We start from the raw sequence: 15,715 nt of genomic DNA on the forward strand, positions 1-15,715 counted from the left end.
CGAGGTATTTGCGGTGTGCGGTATATGTGGTATTTGCGTTGTGTGGTGTATGTGGTGTGCATGGAGTGAGCGGTTTGTGCGGTATGTGTGTACGCGGTGTGTATGTGGTGTGCGCGGGGTATGTGTGCGGCGGTGCTGCCTGTATAAACAAACAAGTTTTAGGAATCCTCTGACCAGATCTGATCTGCTCTCCAGACATGGCTTATCTTCTGCATCTTCCGCCATTGTTAACCTTGTTATATGTCTGGCCTTGTAAGCGCTTGTGTCACAGAATTGATATTTGCTCTTTTAGCCGCTGATGCAATGTGACTGATAATATTTTAATATTTACTTCAGGAAGGCATTATGGAGATCTAGTCTGTGCGGGATTACAGATCCCTCTGCAGCTGTTCAATACAGTAACACATTCCAATTGCTATATCCAGTGTGTGTGTATATACAGTGCGTGTGACTGTGTGCGTTTTTAATGTCTGTAGAGACTGTATCGTGTGGTGTGAGGTGATGAGGAATAGAGGTGATGAGGAATAGAGGTGATAAGGAATAGAGAGCATATCATATCACGAGAGACTTCCAAGTGTTATAAGGGGGGGGGGGGCGGGCTGTGTACCATATCCCATAATGAAGGGGAGTGATAATACTATACCCATTCTCAAACTGTCAGCCCCAGTAGTGGAGGTCTACTGTACATGTGCGGCCTTGACAGTGTGCTCCTAGGTTAAGCTCCCATCGCCGGGAGCGTTTTGCCCCTGCACAGTAAAGATTGTAACTGGTCAGGAACAGAATTCTCCTGGCCACAGGAGCGAGACCAATGAGGCTCACGGGCAGCGCTGCACATGTACAGTAGTCCCCAACTGGCTCAGTCAGAGACTTTAAAGGACTTTAAAGTTGGAAGAATATGGAAGCTGCCATATTTATTCCCCTTTAAACAATACCAGTTAGCTGGCAGGCCTGCTGGTCTATTTGGCTACAATATTGTCTGAGTAACACCAGAAACAAGCATGCTGCTAATCTTGTCAGATCTGACAATAATGTTAGAAACACCTGATCCGCTGCATGCTTGTTCAGGGTCTATAGCTAATAGTGTTAGAGGCAGGAGATCAGCAGGATGCCAGGAAACTAGTATTGCTTAAAAAGAAATAATGTCAATCTCTATATCCTTCTCACTTCAGTTGTCCTTTAACAGAGCTGACTGCAGGAGAATGCACGGCCTATGGACTACAAGGGGCAGTAGGAAGCGTACGAGATGAATCGGCGCCGGGAGACTTGGGTGCAGGATACAGCCTGTATATGGCTGATCCTGCTGCCGCACAAGTCCCAGCCGTGTTAATTACTATCCCTCCTCCAGGCTGCCATGGATGGTGGGGAATGATGTAGTTTGGCTTCCAGCTATTGCTGGAAGCTGAATTACAGTGTTTTAAATGTAAGTTCACCTCCGTCTTCTGATGGCGCCGAAGTTACACTCTGTGCGCTGCTATAGCCATAATTCCTATTACAGCCTATAGTGGCACAGGCTGCGCCCAAATCTCCTGCGCTGGATACACTGTGTTCGAGTAGGAAGCCCCAGGTAAGTAAAAATCCACTTTTGTGGGAGTCAATTCAGTGGTATTTAACCCATTCGCGTTCTGTCGTTTTCACTTGAGAAATGTTCACCTCCCATTCATTAGCCTATAACTTTATCACTACTTATCACAATGAACTGATCTATATCTTGTTTTTTCCGCCACCAATTAGGCTTTCTTTGGGGGGTACATTTTGCTAAGAGCCACTTTACTGTAAATGCATTTTAACAGGAAGAATAAGAAAAAAACGGAAAAAATCATTTCTCAGTTTCTAGCCATTATAGTTTTAAAATAATACATGCCTCCATAATTAAAACTCACGTATTGTATTTGCCCATATGTCCCGGTTATTACACCATTAAAATTATGTCCCTATCACAATGTATGGCGACAACATTTTATTTGGAAATAAAGGTGCATTTTTTCCGTTTTGCATCTATCACTATTTACAAGTTTAAAATAAAAAAAATATAGAAATATTTCATCTTTACATTGATTTAAAAAGTTTAGACCCTTAGGTAAATATTTACATGTTTTTTTTTTATTGTAATGGTTTTTTTTTTATATTCAACATTTTATTTGGGTATTTTTGGGAGGGTGGGATGTAAACTATAGTTTTATAATGTAATTGTGTGTTGTTTTTAATTTTTTTTACTTTTAGTTGTAGTTTTACTTTTTGGCCACAAGATGGCGGCCATGAGTGTTTACATGACGTCACTCTAAGCGTAACACGCGCTTAGAGTGACGCAGGGGGGAGGCAACGGCCAGAAAAAGCACAGCTTCCGAGAGAAGCTGTCGCTTTTTCAGCGGGGGAGAGGAATCAGTGATCGGGCACCATAGTCCGATGCATTTATTCCGTGGCTACCGAATTCGCAGCCGGAAGTGCTCATGCACGCGCGCGGTAGCGCGCATGGTTCCTGGACGTAGTTTCTATGTCCAGGAACCAAAATAGGTTAAAGTATGTAACGCAGATATTTCTCAGCATGGTGTGTGCTGCAGAACTTAGGGTCAGTAAAAAAAAAAAAAAAATAATAAATCCTTTGTCAGTAAAAAAGTAATTTGAAAGGTTGGCAACACTGCTACTGGAGCCCTGGAAGCCATTAATGAACTCCCCACTTACCTGCAAAAACAACATTTGTGTACCATACTGTCTATGGAGACTACAAATGGCTATTTGGTTGGCGTTCTTTTGCATTTGTATCAACATCCTAACAACTTGAAACCCACTGTGCTATATACGTGTACTCATCAAGTGAGGCTAAAATATCTCAAAGCCTAAATTCCGAATTCAGGCACAGTTTTTTTTTTCAAATGTAACAATAAAATAACCAGCAATTTTCTGCTGGCTGCTCACTCCCCTCTCACTGATCTACCTTATTCTGAAACAGAGTTAGGTTACCCATCAACAGAGTGGACCAACTTCACCTGACAGCAGAATCACTATTCCCCATCCCCCCACACACATACTTCACACCAACCAAAGTCAAAAGGGAAGTAGTTCAGACTGATTGGTTATGGTCTGACAGCATCCATTGCCAATGATCTTTGAACTGGAAAAGCAGGTGGTTTAACTTTTACATTACATTACCCCCCCCCCCCCCCACACACACACACACACAACGTTTACACACTTTAAAATAATTAAATTAGAGAATTAAAAAAATATATTTTTATAAAAAAAAAAACAAATAAAAAAAAAACGATTCCTGAACGGTGGCTTTAAAACAAGACTAATTTAATTAATAATGCAATGAACATGCATTATTGATTTTGCCTCAGTTTTAAAATACTAACATGACTTATTATTTTCACTAAGAAATGACTAATCATTTATCCATACAACAACTTAGTTTTGCTGTAGGGTTGACAAGCAGTGAAGGTAGACTGTTCTCAAGAAGAGAACAGGAAATCGAAGTGTAAAAGTGGTGGAGAAGATTGTAGAAGTACATTTTTCAAACATGGTTCGGCACATACTATAGCCATCTTACTAATAGCATACACACTAACAACTTGTATTATACACTTTGGAGGTGGTTCGCCACTATTCCAAAATGGAGCTAGAAACAATATTACATTACTGATGAAATGATGTAAAGCACAGACTATGCAAAGGACAATTTAAATGTGTAGAAGAACGTTATCCACCGCTCACCACTCTGCCATTTGAACCAGGAGCAGGACCATGGGAAGCCACACCACACAGTCAGTAGTTAAAAAGGAAAGATCCGCTTGATCGGTTCAGTAGATGTCCAATCTTTATTTGTGAAGAAACATGCTGGACATAGCAAGGATAGCTCACGTGTACTGGAGCCTCACAATCGCTCCATAGCTATGATAAAGAGTGCTTGTGAGGCTCCAATATGCGTGAGCTATCCTTGCTATGTCCAGCATGCTTATTCACAAATAAAGATTGGACTTTTACTGTACCGGTAGAGCAGATCTTTCCTTTTTTAACTACTGACAATTTGAATGTGCTGTTCAGAGACCGCATACATTTTCGTGGCTGCAAGTAAGCTTTGAAATTGTCTGACACAAATCTCCATTGCAGAAAGTGGAAGCTATGCTAGCAAGTGAAAAACACTAGATCAGGTAACCTGCAGCTGTGTTACCTGCCAACTAACTGATGGGCAGCAAGCAATCTTATTATCAAGACTTACATTTACTGTTTCACTAAATATTTGTTGTTATCAGAATGTTCTATATATTCTTAACTTGAAATCAGTGCAGTGGCCACATAACTGGGATCTCTTTTCCCAGTTTCTAGCAACACATTGTATTATATTTGCATTTATTTCATGTGGTCCCATATTTAGTAATGTACATTAATAAATAGTTCTTGTTACTATCTCCTGAATAAAAACACATTGCTTTGTTTACTAATAAAGAGGTCTATATAAAATGATCTCAAAATAAGGGCTTTATACCACAAACTGTCTTACCAACATATGGCATATTTCGGAGCTCCGTGCATGCACGTATAACGAGGAACAATAGATACAAGATGTACATTATAGCCACGATGAGAAAGAAAATCTTCATTCCCTAAGATAAAAGAAAAACAAGACAAGATTAGCAAAAATGAGATTTGATTAACCTATAAAAAGCCACTATACTGAAAATAAAATACTAACGTACCAATACTACAGCATAGTTTTTCCTTTAAGCCCGATTCACAACGGACTTAAAAACCATCCGTTTAGCAAAGCTAAACGGACCGAATCCTAACTGAGGAGAATGGATCCTAGGATAATCAATAGGATCCATTCACATTGCTCCTTTAGAACGAATCCATTCCGCAGAACGGACCGCAAGTTTGGGTCTGCAGGGATTTTTCTGGATTGATGCATCTGTTGCATTGCTTGCACGCTAACAGAACAGAGGGTCACGGAGGGAAAATGTATGCCCTTTAAAAACTGATCAGTTCCACAGATCACTTTTTACATGGATTGGTTTTTCATCTGTGCAAGTGTGAACCAGGCCGAAGCTTTGCATTATATTATTTTAATGGGAGCCATGCAATAGTGCTGCTGGTAAAGCCGTTTCTACCATTAGGTCAATGAGAATTTGTTAGAAGCTGTGCCCTCTAGAGGCTTCTTACCCAGCTTCCTTCTATTACAAACAACAGTACAGAGTTGCAGACTATACCTTTAGAACAGGCAATTACAACCTGGTTCACATGAAAAGGTAGGGCATAGGGTAAAATGTAAAGTAAACAATGCAATAACTTGAAAATCATTTTACCCTCAAGAAATATTACAACACAACAAAGCACATTAAAATGGATTTGCCTTCTATGGGCAGACGGGGAAGGGAGATGTGTGGGGATAAAACTCAATTTGCCTGGTGAAGCACTCACAATTTATAATGTTTATGGTCCAAATGGGGGTACAAGTCAATTCTTACATAACGTTCAGTGGCAGTTAATAAAAGAAGTTTCCAATAACCTCATAATAGGAGGTGATTGGAATGCAAACCAAACGCCAACCGGAAGGTAAAGAAACACCCTTATCCAGATTCCAGACAAATATGCAACTTACAGATTCTTGGAGATACATCCATCCCTATGATCGCGAGTACTCCTTCCATTCGGCAACGCATGGAACCTTCTCGCGGTTAGACTATATTTTTACGAGCGTCCGCCTGATAAACAGAATTCAAGCGGCAGAGATAGGAGATTTAGTGATTTCTGATCACGCTCCTGTATCCCTAGGCTTGCATGAGAAAATCCAAAGAGGATCAGATATATCCTGGAGATTTCCATCTTTTCTATATGGGGATGAGGGATTCCACGCGTTGCTGAAGGGTTGGTGGTTAGAATACAAGGAAAAATAATCTTAGTCACAAAGCGACCCCCCTTCTCTTTTGGGACACAGCCAAGGCGGTTTTAAGAGGCCGCATTATGGCATACCAGCACACACACAAAAAAAAAAAAAAAAAGAAACTTCAGAAAAATATATGGAGGCGGTTCTACGAGTTAGGGAAGCTTTCAGAAAGTATAAAGTACACAGGCAAAAAAAGAATGGTAGACGGCGAAGGCCAACTCGGACAAATGGTTTAAAGATAGAGAGGCACTATCTAGAATAGCGCATACACGGAATTGAAATTCCATAAACACGGCAGCAAGGCTAGGCTTATTCTAGCCTTCATGGCACGTGGACACTATACACCTACAGGAATACATTCCATATGGGACGAGGGAGGAAGCCCGGTGCACCATCCGAAACAGGTTAACAAGATATTTCGACAATTCTATGAGACTCTTTATACGGACTCGGGGGAGGTAGATATGGAGAATATCCAAAATCTATTACAACAGATCCGCCTACCTCGCCTTAATCAAGAGGAGGTGGACGGACTTAATGCAGATATCACAGTTCAGGAGATCAAAGCAACCATTAAAAGTCTAGCTAATCACAAGGCCCCAGGCCCAGATGGCTTTCCTGGGGAATTTTATAAAATTCTTCAGGAGGATGTGGCACCGACACTCCAATGAGTTTATGACATCACACTAAAGGGAAAGGGCTTCTTGGGAACAGGGAATCAGGCGCACATTAAATTATTACTAAAACCCGGAAAAGACCCACAGAGTTCAGGGTCTTACCGCACAGTGTCCTTAATAAATCAGGACGCCAAGCTGCTATCCAAAATAATGGTGGATAGGTTGGCTGAACTCATACCTAAACTAATACATGGAGAACAAGTGGGATTTATAAAGGGGAGGGCGGCGGTCACAAATATCAGAAAGGTACTTCTGATTCTCGAACAAGTGAAGGCTTACCCTAAGTCATACAAAAATTGTGCCCTAGTAACCTTTGATGCCGAAAAGGCTTTTGACGCCATCAGGTGGAAATGGGTAAAAGCCGTCCTCATCAAAATGGGATTCCAGGGATCATTCATCAATATATGTTTAGACTTATGTATAACACCCCCCAAGCTCGGATTTGCACACAGGGCTTCCTTTCTCGTCCCTTTACACTGCAGAGAGGTACGCGGCAGAGCTGTCCCCCGTCGCCCCTCTTGTTCAACTTATCCTTGGAGCCTATGGCGAGGCTCTTACACAAGAATCTGGAAGTAATATGCTTTGGACACACAAAAGTAGTGCAAACACTTTTTACAGATGACCTCCTGCTATTCCTTTGATATCCCGTACAGCAGTTACCGAAAGCCTTGGAAATTATTAAGGAAGTAGGCCACCACTCAGAACTTAACCACTTCCCGACCGCCCAACGCACAGAGGCGGCCGGAAAGTGGACCCCGCAAGGACCGCCGCATGCACAGAGGCGGCGGTCCTTGTAGGGGCATGGGCGGCGCGATCGCATCATTCGTGACGCGATCGGCCGCCGGGGACTGGCTCCGCCCACCTCGCGCTGTAACCCATAAAGTGTAGAGAAACCGAGAGCCCAATATAGTGTAGTATGTTAAGCATAAATGAAGTAAAGGTTATCGTGAGAAAATTATACTCACAAACATGGGTTACCACACAGGCAACCACTGTATAGGCAGGTGAGGAGATTAGACCTGTCCTCACTCAGGGATAAGAAGTCGCTCTCTGTAGATGCGAAAGGGGGTAGATCACCCCTCCACCAGGGGTGGACACGGTATAGCAGTAGGAGAACAGAGGCGCCAGCAGGATAAAAGTGGATAAAAACTTTAAAATTTGCTGGGAGGAAGTGGTGGACTTACCTCCATAAAGCAGACACGAAAGACTGTCTGAATAGTAGTCACATTTATTACTTAGTACCCCAAAACAGTGCAACGCGTTTCGCAGGCCCAGCCCGCTTCATCAGGCAATAAAAATGGGGACAAGACAGAATTTCAGCAATAGCAGGTGTAGCGCCTCAGTGCCGGCGGGTTACTAGCACCCGGATCGCCGCATACAAAGTGTATAATACACTTTGTAATGTATACAAAGTGTATTATACAGGCTGCCTCCTGCCCTGGTGGTCCCAGTGTCCGAGGGACCACCAGGGCAGGCTGCAGCCACCCTAGTCTGCACCCAAGCACACTGATTTCCCCCCACCCTGCCCCCTGATCGCCCACAGCACCCCTCAGACCCCCCCTGCCCACCCCCCAGACGACTGTTTGCACCCAATCACTCCCCTAATCACCCATCAATCACTCCCTGTCACTATCTGTCAACGCTATTTTTTTTTATTCCCTAAACTGCCCCCTGCTCCCTCCTGATCACCCCCCCACCCCTCAGATTCTCCTCACCCCGTGTACTGTATGCATCTATCCCCCTGATCACCTGTCAATCACCTGTCAATCACCCAATCACCCCCTGTCACCCATCAATCAGCCCCTAACCTGCCCCTTGCGGGCAATCTGATCACCCACCCACACCAATAGATCACCCGCAGATCCGACGTCAGATCACCTCCCAAGTGCAGAATTTACATCTGTTCTCTACCCTAAACACCCACTAATTACCCATCAATCACCCATCAATCACCCCCTATCACCACCTGTCACTGTTACCCATCAGATCAGACCCTAATCTGCCCCTTGCGGGCACCCAATCACCCGCCTACACGCTCAGATTGCCCTCAGACCCCCCCCTTATCAATTCGCTAGTGCAATATTTACATCTGTTCTTCCCTGTAATAACCCACTGATCACCTGTCAATCACCCATCAATCACCCCCTGTCACTGCCACCCATCAATCACCCCCTGTCACTGCCACCCATCAATCAGCCCCTAACCTGCCCCTTGCGGGCAATCTGATCACCCACACCAATAGATCGCCCGCAGATCCGACGTCCGATCACCTCCCAAGTGCAGAATTTAGATCTGTTCTCTACCCTAAACACCCACTAATTACCCATCAATCACCCCCTGTCACTGCTACCTATCAGATTAGACCCCTATTTGCCCCTAGGGCACTCAATCACCCGCCCACACCCTCAGAACGCCCTCAGACCTCAGCCCTGATCACCTCGCCAGTGCATTGCTTGCATCTATTCCCCCCTCTAATCACACCTTGAGACACCCATCAATCATCTCCTGTCACCCCCTAGCACACCTACCCATCAGATCAGGCCCTAATTTGCCCCGTGTGGGCTCCTGATCACTCGGCCAAACCCTCAGATCCCCCTCAGACCCCCTTCCGATCACCTCCCCAGTGCATTGATTGCATCTATTTTCCCCTCTAACCACCCCCTGAGACACCCATCAATCACCTCCTGTCACCCCCCTAGCACTCCTATCCATCAGATCAGGCCCAATACAACCTGTCATCTAAAAGGCCACCCTGCTTATGACCGGTTCCACAAAATTCGCCCCCTCATAGACCACCTGTCATCAAAATTTGCAGATGCTTATACCCCTGAACAGTCATTTTGAGACATTTGGTTTCCAGACTACTCACGGTTTTGGGCCCGTAAAATGCCAGGGCGGTATAGGAACCCCACAAGTGCCCCCATTTTAGAAAAAAAGACACCCCAAGGTATTCTGTTAGGTGTATGACAAGTTCATAGAAGATTTAATTTTTTGTCAAAAGTTAGCGGAAATTGATTTTTATTTTTTTCACAAAGTGTCATTTTCACTAACTTGTGACAAAAAATAAAATCTTCTATGAACTCCCAATACACCTAATACCTTGGGGTGTCTTCTTTCTAAAATGGGGTCACTTGTGGGGTTCCTATACTGCCCTGGCATTTTAGGGGCCCTAAACCGTGAGGAGTAGTCTAGAAAACAAATGCCTCAAAATCACCTGTGAATAGGACGTTGGGCCTCTTAGCGCACCTAGGCTGCAAAAAAGTGTCACACATATGGTACCGCCGTACTCAGGAAAAGTAGTATAATGTGTTTTGGGGTGTATTTTTACACATACCCATGCTGGGTGGGGGAAATCTCTCTGTAAATGGACAATTGTGTGTAAAAAAAAAAAAATCAATCAATTGTCATTTACAGAGATATTTCTCCCACCCAGCATAGGTGTGTGTAAAAATACACCCCAAAACACATTATACTACTTCTCCTGAGTACGGCGGTACCACATGTGTGGCACTTTTTTACACCCTAAGTACGCTGAGGGGCCCAAAGTCCAATGAGCACCTTTAGGCTTTACAGGGGTGCTTACAATTTAGCACCCCCCAAAATGTCAGGACAGTAAACACACCCCACAAATGACCCCATTTTGGAAAGTAGACACTTCAAGGTATTCAGAGAGGAGCATAGTGAGTCCGTGGCAGATTTCATTTTTTTTTGTCGCAAGTTAGAAGAAATGGAAACTTTTTTTTTTTGTCACAAAGTGTCATTTTTACGCTTACTTGTGAAAAAATATCTTCTATGAACTCACTATGCCTCTCAGTGAATACTTTGGGATGTCTTCTTTCCAAAATGGGGTCATTTGGGGGGTATTTATACTATCCTGGAATTCTAGCCCCTCATGAAACATGTCAGGTGGTCAGAAAAGGCAGAGATGCTGGAAAATGGGAAAATTCACTTTTTGCACCATAGTTTGTAAACGCTATAACTTTTACCCAAACCAATAAATATAGGCTGAATGGGTTTTTTTTAATCAAAAACATGTTTGTTCACATTTTTCGCGCTGCATGTATACAGAAATTTTACTTTATTTGAAAAATGTCAGCACAGAAAGTTAAAAAAAAATCATTTTTTTGACAAAATTCATGTCTTTTTTGATTAATATAATAAAAAGTAAAAATCGCAGCAGCAAGCAAATAGCACCAAAAGAAAGCTTTATTAGTGACAAGAAAAGGAGCCAAAATTCATTTAGGTGGTAGGTTGTATGAGCGAGCAATAAACCGTGAAAGCTGCAGTGGTCTGAATGGAAAAAAAGTGCCTGGTCCTTAAAGTGAACCAGAGACGAAGCACCCTTGTGTATTTTACCATAGAAATCAGTGGGAACATTAGAGAAAACATTTACCATGCTCTCTGTTCCATCCTCACTGCTAAAAGTGTCTGTTATCTAGCTGAGATAAGAATCCCGGACTGAGCATTGATTCTGGCTTTGCTATAATGACTCAGCTATAATGATTCCTGAGCAAAGCCAGCAGGGGGCAGGCTTGGACTTGAAGACAGCAAAGAACACAGTCTAAGCTATAATTATTCTGTAGCAAAGCCAGACCGACTGCTTAGTCGGGATTCTTATCTTAGAGGTGATAACAGGCAAATTAAACAGAGAACAATGTAACAAAGAGCAGATTAGGTGTTTACTGTCATGTTCCCACTGATTTATAAGGTAAAATACATGAGGTTGCTTCATCTCTGGTTCTCTTTAAGGGGGGTAAAGCCCACGGTCCTCAAGTGGTTAAGATAAATACAACAAAATCCGAGATATTAATGCTTTCTAAACTAGCAGACCAGGAATCAGTTAGGGGATTAAGGCTACAAGTAGCAAAAGAAAAAAATACGCCATCTGGGCATCGATATTGGCAGAGATCCCAGCTCACTATACACACACAACTTTTCTCCTCTCATTAAGTCCATTATCGGACAATTACAGAACTGGAAAGAGATACCACTGGGGGTCACTGGGAGGGCAGCGTTGGCTAAAATGTTAAGCTTTGGGAGACTACTTTAGCCTATGCAGGTTATTCCTCTATTACTAAAGCATAAAGATATTAGAACCCTTAATTCAGAATTTGCTAAATTCCTCTGGAGAGGTAAACGTGCTCGCATCAGTCTAACAAGGTTGCAACTCCCAAAAGAGATGGGGGGACTTAGCTTCCCAAATATCACAAAGTACAATCTAGCCTGCATGTTTAGGCATGTCAGGGATTGGGAACTAACAGGGCTACTACATGCGGGTTGGTCCTTTTTTGCCAGTTAGGCTAAAATATAATGTAATCTACAGAGATACCCTTTTGACATGGAGAGAAATCCACTAACTATTTCCTCTTCCCTGGAGGGTCTAAAAAAAAAAAAATATATGCCCCTAGGGGGAAATCCAGCAATCAAACCAGGACCCCTGCACAAACATTACACAATTTGGGCTGAGAAAGCTATCACAAAACTGGGGAATCTGTTGGATCTCCGAGATCATAGATACTTAACTCTGAGAGCATTATCTCAACTTTACGATATTCGGAGATCGGATTTCTTAATTTATAGTCAAATCTAGTCATAGCCAATTTGCATAATATAGCTTCAATAGCTGAAATATTACCATTTGACCTTTTTTTAAAACCAAGAGGAGAGAGGTCATCTCTCTCGGAGATCCAAAGAGCCATAGCAGCAATTTGGATGGAGGAGAAAGCAATACATAACATGAGCAGCTGGTCGAAAACCTTACAGATTCCCCAGCTGGAGAAGAAGATATTAGAGGGCAACAATTCAGTAAGGCGGGTCATAGTGAGTGAGAGGTGGAGGGAATCACACCTCCAGAGGATCTACAAAGCCAAATATGCATTCAGTATAATACACAGGGTTCCAAAACCGGGATACCATTGCCCCAAATGTCAAACTCCAGGCCAACATGGTTCATTGTGTCTGGGAATGTCCCTCAATCCAAAAGTTCTGGGACTCTGTTTTTTGCAGGCAAGTTGGGAAAATGTAACAAAAAAAGAACCCTTGTTGCTATTATTTAATGCCACCTCTTCAGAGGACACGACAGATCACTCCAAGAAATTACAAGACATTGTCCACGTGATCATGCTCGCGGCAAGAAAATCAATCTTTAACAGATGGATATACCCTACACCCCCTACTCTATGGGATGTTTAAGAAGAATTAAGACATCTTATGCTCATGGAAAAATTGGATGCCACTATAAATATGGATAAAGAAACTAAAAAGTTCTTCAGTAGTTGGAAACCTTTTTTACTTCATACAATGTCGGACTCTGACTTACAACTTGTTCAGCCCTTTAAATATACCGCATGGTATGCAAAGGCAGACTTATCTGGTTCTCTGGGCAGGCTAAAAATAGGGACTTTATGAACCTTCTTTGAATTTAATTGAAAGGTCTAAGACATCAGATTTAGGGGATAACCTAACAGACCTTTCTTACATTAGCAGGAGTGACCATGGGTGGAGAGAGGGAAGGTTGAGGGGAAAGGGGGGCGGGTAAGGATAAAGTTGTAACACTTGTTTACCTTGAATTATACTTTCATTGTGAAGGTCACCTCATCTGTCATTGTTTAATGGAAAATTTAATAAAACATTTTGAAAAAAAAAATGGATTTGCCCATTTTGAATTTAATTTCAGCAACACCTTTCAGAAAGATGTGAAAAAAAAAAAAAAAAAAAAACCTTAAAATTTGTGTAATGCTAAAAATTCAAGATCCACATATAACTGCAAACAATTTGGGAATTGCAAGATCTACAGTACATAACTGAAATAGAGATTCAGAGAATCCAGGGAAATCACTGTATAAAAGGCTAAGCGCCCCTGATGGCTAGCCATGATCTTTTCAAATCTGCAGTCAGCACTGCATTAAAATTAGACATGATTCGGTAGAGGAAATCACTGCACGGGCTCAAGAACACTTCTAAACACCACTGTCTGAACACCGTTAGTCATGGCATCCACAAATACAAATTCTACCATAAAAAAAGCAAACAAAAACATATAAATATGATCCAGAAACATTGATGCCTGAGCACATTTAAGTCAAAATGTGTACTGTGGTCAGACTAAACAACATTCTTTATGGAAATCATGGACACCACGTCCTCCAGGCAAAAAAAAAAATCATCCAGCTTGCCATCAGCACAATCATGCTACAGTAGTGCAATAGTGTACATGGCAAGGGCAATTTACACATCTGAGATTATAGATAACATTTATCACTAACTCGAAGACTAAATCTTCAATTCACCAAGGGTAATCCAGTAAAAAAAAAAATTATGTTGGTAAAATACTGCATTCGGTACGTTACACTTTTTTCCAAATTCACAAAGATTTCCTTTCATGCAGTAGAAGTTTGGTAACATACCAGAAAAAGAAAAAAAAAACCATGCTTCAATTCACTAAGGCCCAGTGCACACCAAAAAGCGCTAGCGTAATCGCAAATGCTTAGCGCTTTTTGAAGTGATTTTCCTAGACAATTCTAGGCATGTGCCTAGTGATTTTCTAATCATGCCTAGCGATTTCTTGGAGCGTTGTAGTGCAGTGTTTATTATTTTCTTTTTGTTATAGTACAGCTGTAACTGAACTGCTTCTGTAACAAAAACACTTGGAAAATCGCTCTGATCTAGCGCTTTTCAGAGCGATTTTCCACTTTCCTTTACTTAATATTGAGGCTGAATCGCCTCAAAAATCAGTAAAAATGCTGCAGGATCCACATTTGCGTTTGGGGAAAAAAGCTCATCGCTCTGGTGTACTCCATCCCATTCAAATACATTAACCAAACACTTTTCAAAACGCAAGCATTTTAAAAAGCGCTCAGAAGCACTTTTGATGTGCACCAGCCCGAAGTCCTGCTCGGTAATTCTCACCAGCTGTGGAGCAGGTTTGTCAGAAAGCTGCTAGTCTTCCCACAAGTGTCTGCATAAGCTGTTGCTTTATCTGTCTTGTACATCCCTTTAGATGTACATTCCTCACAACTGCTAACTAGAGGGAGCTCTACTGTGTAGCAGTATATAGATATGCACATCTAAAGGGATACAGAAAAGCGTTTTTAAAGGTCTCCTTTTTCTGCTCTGTCCTTCTAAAGTCCCTTCCTTCAATGCATTAGATTAAATGGGGTGAGAAGCAGGGCTGTGTGGCTCTCCCTATTGGCTGTCTGCTACATCTGTCAATTTCACTGTGTGGAGAGTGTAAGTTATTTACGGATCAGAGCTGGAGATATGTACTGAACACTTTTACTTGATTTACCAAATGCTTTAATCTTTGTGAATTGACATTTACGGACAAGTGTTGAGGTATTTACTGCACAAGTTGGTAATTCTACTTTTCAGTGCTGTAATAGGTTTAGTGAATTGGCATTTGGCAAGACGGTCTGTAAAATCAGCTGTTTTCTGCATTACGGAATGCGGTAATGCTTAGTGAACTGAAGTCTAAATGGTTAAATTCTATAAACATTATGGTAACTTCAAAAGTATCCTTTTGTAACACAGCAGGCATGCGGGGATGACTAGGTGTGTGTGTTCTTTAGGCTGGTTGCCCAAGCAACCAGCAAGCCCATGTACTGTATCTGGCCTCAGGTGATCCCGGGAAACAGTAGTTTACAGAGCAGTCTGGTACATACTAAAGCATGTAAGCAAATAGGTGTGAAATGCACAGAGGAAGACTCAGTAGGTTTTGTGATCTTATTAAACTTTTTAGAGAGGAAAAGAAAGGTTTTCTGACCGTCAAATATAAGATTCAGTTTCCTGGAAAGCAAAAGGGGGCTATATTGAGCTAGCAACAAGGATCACAAGGCTTTACATACTATTATTTTACAGAACCTGAAACTAGGTCTTATAATGCACAAAATAACTTGTCTGTAGTTTCCACATGAAATCGTTCTCAGTGCAAACAGCAATAATGGTTTTTGCTCTAGGAGCTTTAGTTAGCATTGTGTTCCCTTGATTGAAGTTTGATTTTAAATGAAAAGGAAAAATGTTATTTACACTAAATTTTTATGGCTATAATTAAGTACAAATTGTACAATACTCTTGGACCTCCCCTGATGACAGCGGAAAGCAGAAACCTGGTTGGGACAGAACAGGCAAGTCCTTCACATACCATAGGTTTTTTTTTTTT

The 15,715-nt window shown here is 42.0% G+C and overlaps 1 protein-coding gene across 2 annotated transcripts in view; it reads right to left on the reverse strand.

Annotated features, from left to right (window-relative positions):
- Positions 1 to 15,715, reverse strand: part of TMEM181 (transmembrane protein 181) — a 155,226-nt gene that overhangs the window by 33,392 nt on the left and 106,119 nt on the right. For both annotated transcript variants that reach the window (XM_068231847.1, XM_068231848.1), the window contains exon 12: positions 4,499 to 4,601. In XM_068231847.1, the coding sequence (XP_068087948.1) occupies positions 4,499 to 4,601 (103 nt within the window). The remainder of the gene's footprint in view (positions 1 to 4,498; positions 4,602 to 15,715) is intronic.

This window comes from Hyperolius riggenbachi, chromosome 4 (genome assembly GCF_040937935.1).
Source record: "Hyperolius riggenbachi isolate aHypRig1 chromosome 4, aHypRig1.pri, whole genome shotgun sequence".
NCBI classification, from domain to species: domain Eukaryota; kingdom Metazoa; phylum Chordata; class Amphibia; order Anura; family Hyperoliidae; genus Hyperolius; species Hyperolius riggenbachi.